This window comes from Chiloscyllium plagiosum, unplaced genomic scaffold, assembly GCF_037043375.1.
Source record: "Chiloscyllium plagiosum isolate Xiang-an unplaced genomic scaffold, Cpla_swu_hap1 HiC_scaffold_36, whole genome shotgun sequence".
Taxonomy (NCBI): Eukaryota; Metazoa; Chordata; class Chondrichthyes; order Orectolobiformes; family Hemiscylliidae; genus Chiloscyllium; species Chiloscyllium plagiosum.
Genome location: NW_028270174.1, coordinates 5,944,930 through 5,958,583, shown reverse-complemented (window position 1 = coordinate 5,958,583; position 13,654 = coordinate 5,944,930). Strand labels below are relative to the sequence as shown.

Below are 13,654 nucleotides of genomic sequence, written 5' to 3'. Positions count from 1 at the left end.
AGCCACTGTCAAGCCTTCATTGTAATTGAGATCACCAGCAGCAAAAAGCCTTTCCCCAAGAACTGCAAACCTGTCAGAGGCTGGCAGCCCAACACCATGCCTCAGAGTTCCAGCATCATCATGGGAACTGAGACTGAAGCAGAGTGATAGTGAAATGGGTATTGATGAATGGACAAGATGTGATATTCTGTTGGGAGCGTTGTTGGATACTGGGTCCCATTTTAGTTCCTGAGCTGCAACTTATTTGCAGTGTACGCCAAGCTAATAGCTGTCACTTAAGTTATTAATCAGCCTCATTGACATTGCTCTGGTGGCCTGGAATCCTATTGTCAGCACTTTTTACATTCTAACTTAATTGGAAAGTTTTGCTCCAAAGAAAACATGTGGGGGGTTTCTTGCAATTAAGTGGGCTAAGTTACCATGCTCCTTTTCGTCTCCATTTAATTTGCACTATAGCTTTAGTTTGTCCCCAGCACATCAACTAAATTGGAATGCTGTTACTTTGACATTTTTATTTGCAGTATGCAAGGATTTTACATTGAATATACTGAACTCTGCTGTTAATCCTGTCAGTTCTTAGTGGCATAAACCCAGAGGAAACCAATTACCCAACATTTCAGTAAATGGCTACTCGGACATATCCCACACTTTTGTCATATCTGTTGCAAGACAGGTTTTTGATGCTAAAGCATTTCTGATCCCTTTTTGTTTTCGCTATTGACTTATGGGATGTGCACATTGCTGGCTGGCCAGCATTTTATTGTCTGTCCTTAGTTGCCTGAGAAGGTGATGGTGAACTGCCTTCTTGTGCCACTGCAGTCCACATGCTGTGGGTTGACCCACAATGCCCTTAGGGAGGGATTCCAGGATTTACCCAGCAACAGTGAAAGAATGGCGATGTTTCCAAGTCATAATGGTGAATGACCTGGAGGGGAATTTACAGGTGGTGGTATTTCCATATATCTGCTGCCCTTATCCTTTCAAATGGATGTGCCATGGATTTGGAGGACTGTTGGTGACTTTCTGCAGTGCATCTTGTAGATGATACACACTGCTACTGAGCATTAGTGGTGGAGGAAGTGGATGCGGTGCCATTCAGGTGGGCTGCTTTGTTCTGAATGGTGTCTAGCTTATTGAGTGTTGTTGGAGCTGCACCCCCTCAGGTAAGTGGGGAGTATTCCATCATACTCCTGACTTGTCTGGTAGGTGATGGGCATGCTTTGAGGAGTCAGGAGATGAGTTACTCGCCACAGTATTCCTACTGTTGTAGCCACTGTTCATATGACTAGTCCAGATGAGTTTCTGGTCAATGTTACTCCTAGGATGTTGATAATGGTAACACCACAGAATGTAGAGGGATTAGATTATCTCATTGGAAATGGTCATGCCTGGCATTTGTGTGGTGTGCTTGTTAATTGACACTTGTCAGCCCAAATCATTATATTATCCAGACCTGGTTGCATTTAATAATGGACTGTTTTGGTATCTGAGGAGTTGTGAATGGTACTGAACATTGTGCAACGATTGGCAAACTTGCATCCCAACTTCTGACCTTGTGGAGGGGCAATCATTGGAAAGACAGCAAGAGATGGATGTGCCTAGGGTACTACCCTGAGGAACTATTTCAGAGATGTCCTGGAGCTGTGAAGACTGACCTCCAGCAACCATTATGACCATCTTATGTGCTAGATATGACTTCAACCAATGGAGTGTTCGCCCCGCCTCAACCCAATGATTTCAGTTTTGCTAGGGCACTTTGATGTCAGGAGTTGTCACTCTCACCTCTCTTCTGGAATTCAGTTCTTTTGTCCATGTCTTAACCAAGGCTGAGGTCAGGAGCTGAATTACCCTGGTAGAACCCAAACTAGGTGTCACTGAGCAGTTTATTGTTGAGCAGGTGCTGCTTAAAAGCACTGTTCATGACACCTTCCATTATTTTACTGATGATGGAGACTAGACTAATGGGGTAATAATTAGTTGGGTTGGGTTTGTCCTACATTTTCTGTACAAGACATACCTGAGCAATTTTCCACATTGTCGATGCCAGCGTTTTAACTGCACCGGAGGAGCTTAGATAGAGGAGCGGCAACTTTTAAATCATAAATTTTCAGTATTATTGCTGGAGTGTTGTCAGGACCTATAGCCTTTGCAGTATCCAGTGCCTCCGATAGTTTCTTGATATCACATGGAGTGAATTGAGTTGGCTGAAGACTGGTATCTGTAATGCTGGGGACCATTGGAGAAGGCCAAGATGGATTATCTATTTGACACTTTTTTGGCTGAAGATTCCTGTGAATGCTTCGGCCTTGACTTTTGCCGCCTTGTGTTTTGGTTCTTCCATCATTGGGGATGAGGACATTTGTGGAACTGCTGCCTCCAGTGTGTTGTTTAATTATCCACCACCATTTGTGACTGGTTGTGGTAGGACTGCAGAGCTTAGATCTGATCTATTGGCTTTTAGGATTGCTTAGCTATCACTTGTTGCTTAAGCTGCTTTGCAGCGTCACCAGATATGTCCGGTGCTGCTCCTGGCATGGCCTCCTGTATTCTGCATTGAAACAGGGTTGATTCTGCTGCTGTTGATGACCCACAGCGCCTCAGGCTCGAGTTGCTCGATCTATTTTAAGCCTGTCCCATTTAGATCGGTGATAGTGTCACACAACACAATGGAGGATATTCTCAATTTGAAGGCAGACTTCATCTCCAGAAGGACTGTGTGGTGTCACTCTTATTGACAGTTGGAGATGGTGGATTGGTAAGAATGAAGTCAAGTTTGTTTTCTCCCTCCAGTTGATTCCCTCACCACCTGCCACTGACCCAGTCTAGTAGCTATGTCCTTTAGGACCCGACCAGTTCAATCAATAGTGTTGCTACCAAGTCACTCTTGGTGATGTACATTGAAATCCTCCACCCAGTGTACATTCTGCATCCTTGCCACGCTTGATATTTCCTCCAAGTATTGTTCAACATGAAGTAATATTGATTCATAAGCTGAGGATAGTATGTGGTAAGCAGCAGGAGGTTTCCTTGCCCCTGTTCAACATGAAGCCATGAGATTCCAAAGGCAACTCCCTCCTGACTATATACCTCTGATGGGTCTGTCCTGCCAGTGTCTAGGACAGAGTCATACTTAAGGAATCATACCTGACAGACGATGTCAGGCTATTGCTTGACTAGTCTGTGTGACGGCTCTTCCAATTTTGGCATTAGTCCCCAGTGTTACGAAGGAGGACTTTGAAGGGTCAACAGGGCTGGTCTACCATTGTCTATTCCAGTGCTAGGTCGATGCTAGGTTCTCCATCCATATTCATTTCTTTCTTGAGACTTTGTAGTGATTGATAGAACTGAATGCTAGGTTATTTCATAGGGCAGTTGACAGTCAGCCACATTGCTGTGTCTCTGTAATCATACGGAGGCCAGACTAGATGAGAATGGCAGACTTCCTTCCCTGTTGCATCATCAGGAAGAAGGGCTCATGCCCAAAACGTTGATTCTCCTGCTCTTGGATGCTGCCTGACCTGCTGCGCTTTTCCAGCAACACATTTTCAGCTCATGTGAAGCATAGGCTTGTTAAGCCACAAGGTCTGTTTGTGGTGTGAATGACAAAATTTTATGTCTCCTGAATTGAAAATTTAAAATGCTTCACCAAGTAATCATTTTCAAACCAGAAAGTTTGATAATTATCAATAAATATTGTCATTTGTTACAAATGAAATAATAGGTTTTTTTTACCTTTTCCATGGAGGTACTCAAATGCATGAAACTGCTTTGAGAAATGTCTTTGCAAACTTCCTGATAATGTGCTCTGTGGAATGTAGTAAGCAAAACTATACTCCCATTCAGCGACCACAATGTTCATCAAATAAAATTCAATCTACAGTATTAAGAATGTGCGATGTAATCTATGGGAATTATATGTATTATTTTTAAGATTATCTTTTAAGATTATCTTTTAAGATTTGGGTTTCTGGTTTTTGAGTTAATAACCAGTGGGCTTTTTATCTGATGATAATTGTGAGCATTCTTTAGCTATGGTAACGTATTTGCGTTGTGTGCATATATCTCAGCCAGAGACCATTTTGGTATAGTGAAAGCCATTAACCGTATAACTTAACAAGCCAAATTTCGCTCTGGGATCTGACTTGCCCAGTAATGATATCAGCTGGGATCATGACCAATGGGAAAACACTTCGAACAGCGCATACTAAATTTCATTTGAGCCAAATGTTTAACATACATGACAAACCTGAGAGCCATAGGTCAATGTTGACCCAGGTGTTAAATGCTGTATTATTAATACAGCTATAAGCTTTTCACTTGAATGGTGAATACTTCTTTGTGAGAACATTCATTTTCAATAAATAACATTTCTGGTACAGCACCTTACCAAAGAGTCACTGTCGCAGTTTCTGTGAAATAACACGAGTAGGAGCAGGTGTAGATCATTCAGCCTCTTAGGCCTGTTGCATCATCAGGTTGTGAATTCAACTTCACTTTCCTATTTGTTTCCCATAAATGTTAGATTTTTGATTGAGATGTACAGCACGGAACCACACCCTTTAGTCCAACACATTTATACCGACCAGTTATCTTAACCTAATCTAGTCCCATTTTGCCAGCATTCCCTCTAAACCCGTCCTATCATATACCCTTCCAGATACCTTTTAAATGTCCTTGTACCAGCTTCCAACACTTCCTCTGGCAGGTCATTCCATACACGCACCACCCTCTGTGTGAATTGCCCCTTAGGTCCCTTTTAAATCTTTCTCTTCTCACCCTAAACCTATGTCTTCTAGTTCTTGACTCCCCCACCCCAGGGAAAACACCTTGGCCATTCACTCTATCCATGCCCCTCATGATTTTATAAACCTCTATCAGGTCACCCCTCAGCCTTCGATGCTCCAGGAAAAACAGCCCCAGCCTATTCAGCCTCTCCCTAATGCTTGAACCCTCCAACTTTGGCAACATCCTTGTAAATCTTTTCTGAACCCTTTCAATTTTCACACTATCCTTCTGATAGAAAGGAGACCAGAGATGAACAACAATTTAACTTCTAATGAATAGGAAGGACATGGGGAGAAGGATCAGGAAACAGGATAATAAGTCATGGTCATGTTGTATGGGGAACAGTCTGAACAAGCTGTCTGATCTTCACCTGCCCTGCCTTATTTCCCAAGAATAGACCATGTTTTGCAACATCCACATACTGACTCAGAAAACCTTTCTTGTATACACTGAACAAATATTCCTCTCCAGCTAAACCCTTAACACTATGGCAGTCCCACTCTATATTGGGAAAGTTAAAATCTCCGACCATAACCACCCTATTATTGTTACAGATAACTGAGATCATCTTACAAATTTGTTTCTTAATCTCCCGCTGACTATTGGGAGGTCTATAATACAATCCCAATAAGGTGATCATCCCTTTCCTATTTCTCAGTTCCACCCAAATAACTTCCTTGAATGCATTCCCAGGAATATCCTCCCTCAATACAGCCATAATGTTATCCCTTATCAAAAACGCCACTGCCCTTCTTCCCTTCCTCACACACCCACCCTGCCCCGATCCTTCCTATACCATTTGTATCTTGGAACATTTAAGCTGCCAGTCCTGTCCATCCCTGGGCCACTTCTCTGTAATTGCTATGATATCCCAGTCCCATGCCCTGAGTTCATCATCTGCCTTCCCAGTTAGGCCTCTTGCATTAAAATAAATGACTTAAAACGGCATCAGTCCTATTTTGTTCTCTGCTTTGTTCCTGCCTGCCCTGACTGTGTTTGACTCACTCCTTTTCTCACCTGTACCACTGTCAAATTGATTTTTTTTCTCCCTATTTCTCTGCCTGCTGCACCCCTTGTTACATTAGAACCATTCTCCATTGTATAAACTTTGCTGCTTGTGCTACATTCTCCTGCGAGTCCATCACCTGCTACATTTTCCAAAAATCGCACTTACTTGAGATGGGGATAGCCACAGGATACTCTTGCACTACCTGTCTACCTCTCCTATCTTTCCTGGAGTTAGCCCATCTATCTGATTGTATCCACGGCTTTTCTACCTTCCTGTAACTGCCATCCATTGCCTCGAACTGCTGCTCCAACCAATCCGTGCAATCAAAAACACTTCCTGCAGACAATTGTCAGTAACGTGGAAACTCTCCGTAAACTTCCACGTCTGACAGGAAGAACACATCACTCCACTCTACTAAAGATCATCTTTGCCCCATCACAATCTACAGACCCAGAAAATAGCACCGTCTTACTCTTTAAAAAAAAAAAACACTGCTGCAGGCTAATTTAATACTTGTGGCTTGTATTTTTGAAACTTAATCAAGAGACAGATCTCAATAAAACATAGTCAAGAAAGAACCCATTCTACTCACTATTATGGAGTTACAGCAAGGCTACATTTAAAAACTATGCACTTATCTGTTCCTGCGCTGTAATCTGTCCCACCCAAGTTCCTCCAAGGTCAGATATTAATTTTGCTGTTTGTTAATTTTTTCCTAGACTCACTCCTATATCTGTAATTCAAATCCAAAACATGAATAGTTGTATGGCTTTTAATTTCATTTTAAATGGTTTACTTGTGAGAGCCACCAGCATAAATGCTATTACGAAGTTCTTCTTGCCATCATGTTGTGATATCTTGAAGATTTCAATTTGAATGTTGATCTGTGAAGTAAAGGAAATTGGTTTGTACAAGTCAGAAAAATGCATCTGCACAAAATAATTCAGCATTTCACTTTAAACAGACCTGTGTTTACTCCACTTTTTTTCCCTCTCACCTTGGAAGTGAGCAACAATGGGAGAGATAAAAATATTAAGCTCTTTGGATTGACCATTTAGAATCAAGATCATCATGAAAAATTCCTAGTTATGTTTCAGAGACCCAGTGAAATTAATTTCTTCTTAGATTGTTGCTTCATTTATGTATTGTCAAACATTGGTTTCAAAATTGTATTAATTTTATTCTATTTGAATATTTCTATGCATTTGCCTAGAGTGCAATGCACTGCTTTCTTTGTTTTATAAAACATTATGAATATTGCTTAGCTTATTTTAAAGCATTTTACTTTGTTTCCAGAATGTCTTATTTGAATTTATATTTATGTTTTAGATTTTTTAATTTAATTCTTTGTTTTGCAGATGAGGGCAGGAATGCAGTTGACCTATCTGGTGGCGCACAGATAGTAGTTGACCACTTACAGACACTATGCAGTAATATTGATGCGGCCAATCAGAAGCTCTTGACTGTCTTTTGTGGCTTCCTGTTGAACTATAGCAATGATAATGGTAAACTAAAAAGAAAAATGTTTATAATTTGCATACGTACTTGCCATCTTTAAAGCAAACATTTGCATTCAATAGTTAACATAACTCAATTGTTTTAAAAAAACAAATTATTCAGTATAAAACCATTGACCTTTGACATGAATGTTTTGTCTTGTCCTTTATTTCCCTACCTTTTTCACCTTTTTGTTTTTATAATCTCTTGCTTCTTATCACAACAATAAGATCCTTGACTGGCATTTTAAAAATTCTTATCCCAAAATGTGGTATATTGGCCAAGGAAAAACAATTTTAATTTTTTAAATTGTATTTGTTTACATGAAATAACCCCATCTTGTAGAAGGAAAAGAGGAGGGGAAAGATTCTGACACATGGATTCCAAACAAAATGTAATTAGTGTCCCATGGAATTATACAATTTTGGAACAGTCAAGAGGTTTTCTGCACAGTGTCAAGACGGTTAATCTCTGTTGCTGTCTGCTTCATCTTGTAGTGTCAGTGATACTAGTTCAGAGCATTGTATATGAAAGCAGTTTTAATTCTGATTGTGACTTCTGTATAAGTAAAATATTTATCAAAGTAATCTCAATATTATTTATTGAGAGTTTTGATACCATAATTTAAAATAGTAGTTGGTTCAATTATAGTATATAAGCTTTTTGTCCCTTAGATCCTTAAGAACCAAACATAACCAAGATGGTATCCAAAAGCTTTTAATTGATTAGACTGTAACTTTCATAATTGTGTTTGTGTGCACATTTATAATGTAATTTAGCACTATTTGTCTTTTAACATTTCATCTCGATTAGAAAGCGATGGATGAGACTTATTTCACGTATATAAGTCCTTACGGTGGCTGTGGTTTGTAGAATTTTCATTTTCCTACTAGGTGATTAAAGTTGGTAGATGTTTTTAATTGAATAAAAACTGAAAAATTGCACATTTTGTAAATCAAACAAAAACAGAAGTCCAGCATCATCTGTGAAGAGAAATTGGAGTTAACATTTCGGGTCTGGTGACCCTTCCTGATGGTAGCTAGGAAAGTGTTGGTTTAAATATGGAAAATAGGGTGGGGCGTAGGGGTAGGGAGTAAATGATAGGTGAGGATAAGAATCCAAAGAAAGAAAACAGGTGAAAAGACAAAGGAGTGGATAACAATCTGGCTAAGAGGGTGAATAGCTGTTGGTGAATAACAATAGGTAGTGTGTAATGGCAAACTGTGATAACAAGGCCTGGTATGTGGGCTAGGGGGCTCGGACATAGGAGAGTTCAAGCCCTAAAATTATTGAACTGTTAGAGTCCGAAGGGCTGTACTGTCCCCAAGCAGGAAGTGACGTGTTTCTTACCCCCTCCATCCACTTTATCTTATGTTTTTGTTTTGGAGCGTTTTTATTAGGAGAAAGTGAGGACTGCAAATGCTGGAGATCAGAGCAGTGTGTGTGGTGCTGGAAAAGCACAGCAGGAAAGGCAGCATCCAAGGAGCAGGAGAATCACTGTTTCAGACATAAGCCTTTCATCAGGCTTATGCTCAAAATGTCGATTCTCCTGCTCCTTGGATGCTGCCTGACCTGCTATGCTTTTCCAGCACCACACTCTCGATTGAGATGTTTTTATTGGTTAGCTGTACTTGATTTATGCAAATAAGTGAATGTAAATTTTTTTATAATAGATTAACCTGATTTTGCAGGTTGCTTGATAGGATCCAGTTATTGTGGATGTGTTGTGAAACATAAACAGTTCACAAAGTAATGTCTTTATTTGGAGTTAGATAACCAATTAAGAATTCAGCTGTAACATTTATACCAAAGCCCCAACGGCTATACTTAATGTCTTTTTTTTTTCTAGATTAATTTTTGTCTTAGAACTGACCTAAAGAAGGTCTATCACTAAAGAAGTTTGCAGTGAAATTATCAATTATGATAGAAGAAAAGTTGGCTTCACTACCTGTTGTGGAGAAATGTTTCCAGGCTAATTGACTTCAGTGCCACAAATTTAGCTTATGGTCAGTGTGAAACATTCATGGTTCTGGGATGAAACAAAGCAAATTGTAATGGCATTTCATAGACTAGTGATGAAGTAATTTCTGCACATGGCTTACAAATTTGGTTGCCCTAAAACTATCACAAACCATTGTGTTCAGAGAAACGTCTGTGGTTATTAAAGACTTTGGGACCAGTGAAAAGACTAGGGTGACCTTATCATTAGAAAAAGTGACTGAGACTACACTACAAGGTAATGAAAGGTGTGTTTGAAAGATGTCAGCTATTCAACTTGGACTACAAGCAGTGTGTTAGAAGACAAGTACAAAATACTTTAAACAAGGTTACGGATTAGTCACAACTTTTTCCCCTGTTTGCAGCTCAGAATACAAGGGGAGCAGGTGCTTTTCGGGGTAAGTAGTTGATTCTGGGCCACTTCTCATCCTCAAAGGAGAGTTGGATTTGTGCTTGTAGACAAGGAATTTGAGGAACATTAAGAACTTTCTCATTTTTCTCCTCCAGCAAAGTCAGGGAGGAATGTGATTGCGAAGAACAAATCACGAGAGTTCTTGTGGAATGATTACACAAGGATTCTGGCAGAATTAATTCTCAGAGGGTGGGGAAAGGTTTTAAAACACATTTATCTGCACACTATGTTCTATTGGTTCACAAGTAATAGGTGATCCTTTTACAGAGCAAAAGTGGATCATTTAATGGATCTTATTTCAAGGAGGTTTGGCACATGACGGGGAAGTCTGTTGCAACTATACAAGGTGATGGTGAGACCACTTTTTTTGGATACTAGTGGGCAGTTTTGGCCCCCTTATTTAAGGAAAAATATTATTTCATTTGGAAGCAGTTCAGAAAAGTTTTACTAGGCTGATCCGTGGTATGGCGGGATTGACTTATGAACAAAGGTCAGACAGGTTAGGACTTTACTCGCTGAGCTTAGAAAAATGAGAGGTAATCTCATGGAAACATAGAAACAAGTGGCTTGACAAGGTGAATGCTGGGAGGATGTTCCCCTCATGGAAGAGTCTAGGACCACAGGACATGGTGTTAAGACACTGGGTAAACCGTCCTGCTTTAAAACCAGCAACACAGACAAAATTTGTCCCGTGCAGTAATCTGTAAAACCTCAAGTGGCCAAGAACTATTTTAAAGTAAAAATTAACAACTTTATTTCTTAAAGTAAAACAGAATAATTAACTACTTACGTCCTTGCTCTAACCTACCTTTTACCTTTCCTTCTATAATACTAGTCCGATAAAACTCCCGATTACGATTTACAAACAAGGCGTCTTATCTTTAAATTCAGGCAACTTTCGGTTTTCTCTGTATTTCAGTTGTCTTTTCTTCTTGGCGATCCTGCTTCACACATTACTGATCAATAAAGGTACCTTTTTAAGAGAGCTATTTTCTGGGCAGTGTGCAGATTGCGTTGGCTTGGCAGTTCTCCTCCCAACAGTTCAATTTTTCCCAATCTTGTAGCCCCCAAAGCAAGATTGTCAATATAACAAATTCAAACTGGATTGAATTTGGTATTTTTCAGGGTATAATTTAAACTGGTTGGCCAAATTCAAATCTGTTTTGTCGTTTTCAGGCAACTAGCTAATTGAGTTGTTCGACCAAATATTACATTATATTTATTTTCAGAACACTTGGTTCTGTCAGGTTGTTCTGTTACTTTTAACTCTCTTAAAGGTACAGTATATCCACATCTTCATAGCAATAGTCAGAATAATAGGGTGCCAATTTAAGGGATTGTGAGGAGGACACATTTCTTCTGAGGATTGGGAGCTTTTGGAACACTTTGCCACAGAGGACTGTGGGGGCAGAGCCCTTGTGTATATTTAAGGCTGAGATAGTCTCTTACTCATTCGGAGAATTGAAGATCACAGTGAAAGGGCTGAAAAGTGGGTGTGAGGAATGTCAGATCAGCCATGATCCTATTGAATGGCAGAGCAGGCTCGAGGAGCCAAGGAACAACCACCTCTTTCTTTATGGACTTATGGTTTTATTTAAAAGTTCTAGCACTGTAAATAATGCTGCATTTTTTTTTTTAGAAACCAAGTGTTGTTACTAATGAAGGTTTGCAGCTGAGGAACTGCTTTTAAAAATTTTCAGCTACTCTTAGAGACTAAGATAAAGGGGAAAAAAATGTAGAAACTGCTGGCCTCCTGTCCTAAAATAGTTTTGGGAAGCTCCTCTTGCCTTCCTGGATAAGCACTGTCCCACGAGGACAGGTCAACCAAAGGTGGCAGAACAGTAGTATATAGCTAGTAGACCTCAACATTGAATTCCATAAGACGTCATGGTCAGAGTCAATCATAAGCAAGAAAATGACCTATTTGCCACCTACAACACTTCCTCAATTAGTAAACCAGTACCCACTTAGAAAATATGCTCAGTAGCAGGGCCTTGCATGGCAGCAGTGACCACTGCACAGGGCTTGGGTGAAATCCTGACTTTACACTGAGAATATCACCACTGTATTATGTGGCACAACCATCATGCTGGTCAAGGAGGCTCCATAAATATGCATTTCCACAACGATTTGGGAGACCATCAGCTTAGTGCAAAAAAATTTGAAGCACTTGCAAATATCTTCAGCCAGAAGTGCCAAGATTATTATCCTTGGCTTCCTCCCAAGGTATCTAACATCTCACGTACTGGCTTTCGACCACTCCGGTTCACTTGTCAATAGGGAGAAACGGCTGAAGACAACTTGCGATAGTACTGAAGACCTGTGCTCACAATTGCCTTCCAACTAACACATTGATATGCCGCTTGCAGCAGTTTAAGAATGTGGTGGTAATTTTGTCAGTACTGCTTGCATCCCAAAAATGATTTTTTTAAAATGCTACTTGCTAATTGGTGAGTTTATTCTGTTAATTTGTAAAGTATTTTAAAGTACATAGTTGCATATGTGACTGGTTTTATATGTAAAACATGTGCTAGCTGAAAGATCTATATTTCTGTGATCTTGGGGATCTGTATCTGATCGTCTTTTCAGGTTTGACATGAGAAATCCATTTCAAATTTTTAAGACCATCTTGGGAAACATTTTACTTGTTAATATCATTTTGTGAATTAAACTTACAGCATCAAGAAACAGACATTAACTCCTAATTCAGTTATTTTCAGATACCTGTATAGTCTGTTGGTTCTTTAGATACCATTTATAAGATTTCCTAATAATTTCAATCTATTCTAGAAATATGCTTGCATTTTTTTGTTTTTGTTTGGTTCTAGAATTTTATATATCCAAGCCAAGAACACGAAACAGAAATAGACATCACTTGGGGATTATCTTTTAATGAGTTGTTAGTTGCAGATTTTGGCTTGGTAATTAGACTTGACCTGTCAACCTCTCCCTTAGCCTTGGCTGCTGTTGTATTGTAGTTATCAATTTCAGCTCTGTATAATTGACAAGCAACAGCATCCCACCATGTTTACATTGCCTGGTTGGAGCTAGGAGCAAACTCCTATATGTTTAGGAGCCTTGCATAGAACTCTGCTTGCAGTCACAGACTGTGAACTTTGTGGAATGCTTGAGGAATATCTCTTTAAAATGTATGTGTATTTATGCTGGTATCCAGTAATTGGCTCTACAAGCATTATTTCATTTCTGCCTATTCTGTTCTACTCATCTATTGAATTCTGAAGCTTTAAAAACTAACTTACAGCCTTTTCCGGATTGGAAATCTAAGTAATATTAATGATTTTAGTGTGTGTATATGAAATTTCTTTTATTATGTGAGCAAAAGCATAAAAAGCTTAAAATAGGTAAAATAAATAGTTAAAATGCTCGCAAATTCCATGCTAATATTTGTTTGCCTGTTACTAATTGTACATCCATTTTCAACCTCTGAAGCAATTAACCAGTGACATTTATTGCTATTGCAGAATTAATGAAGCAAGGTTTTTCAAAGCTCTTTTTTAAATAAAATTGTGCCTTGCAAATCAGTACTACAGCTCGCCATTAGTTTTAATGTTTTCACAAAACCTCTGCACCTAACAAATGATGGTAGCGTTTTCATCATTCAAGTGTATAGCCAGCTGTCTTCCTGTGTACCCATTATTAAGGCATTTATTATTATTTTGGTTGACACATCTGCAAGCAGCAAATCAAAAATAATGATTTTAAGTAACTAAATGAATTGAAAGCTTGCAATTAGTTTCTCGTAATAACATTGGTATGGGCTCCAGGTTAAAGACCTTTTTTAGTATAAATAACAAGGTTATACCTTGTGATTTTAATTTAGTTGTATGATCTATCCATATGGCAGTACCATGTGAAGTAACCAGTATAAACAGTATCTTATTGTCCCGTTACTTACTTTGTTACTAATAGCTGCACTGACTTTGGCCTGAGGA

General features: G+C 39.2%; 1 protein-coding gene across 5 annotated transcripts in view; it reads left to right on the top strand.

Moving 5' to 3' along the window:
- The window catches only part of rap1gds1 (RAP1, GTP-GDP dissociation stimulator 1), a 94,226-nt gene that overhangs the window by 38,875 nt on the left and 41,697 nt on the right, over positions 1-13,654 (top strand). For 4 of the 5 annotated variants that reach the window (XM_043674439.2, XM_087979914.1, XM_087979913.1 and 1 more), the window contains one exon: positions 7,153-7,299. The exons of the other annotated variant lie outside the window; for it this stretch is intronic. In XM_043674439.2, the coding sequence (XP_043530374.2) occupies positions 7,153-7,299 (147 nt within the window). The remainder of the gene's footprint in view (positions 1-7,152; positions 7,300-13,654) is intronic. 5 annotated transcript variants of the gene reach the window in all.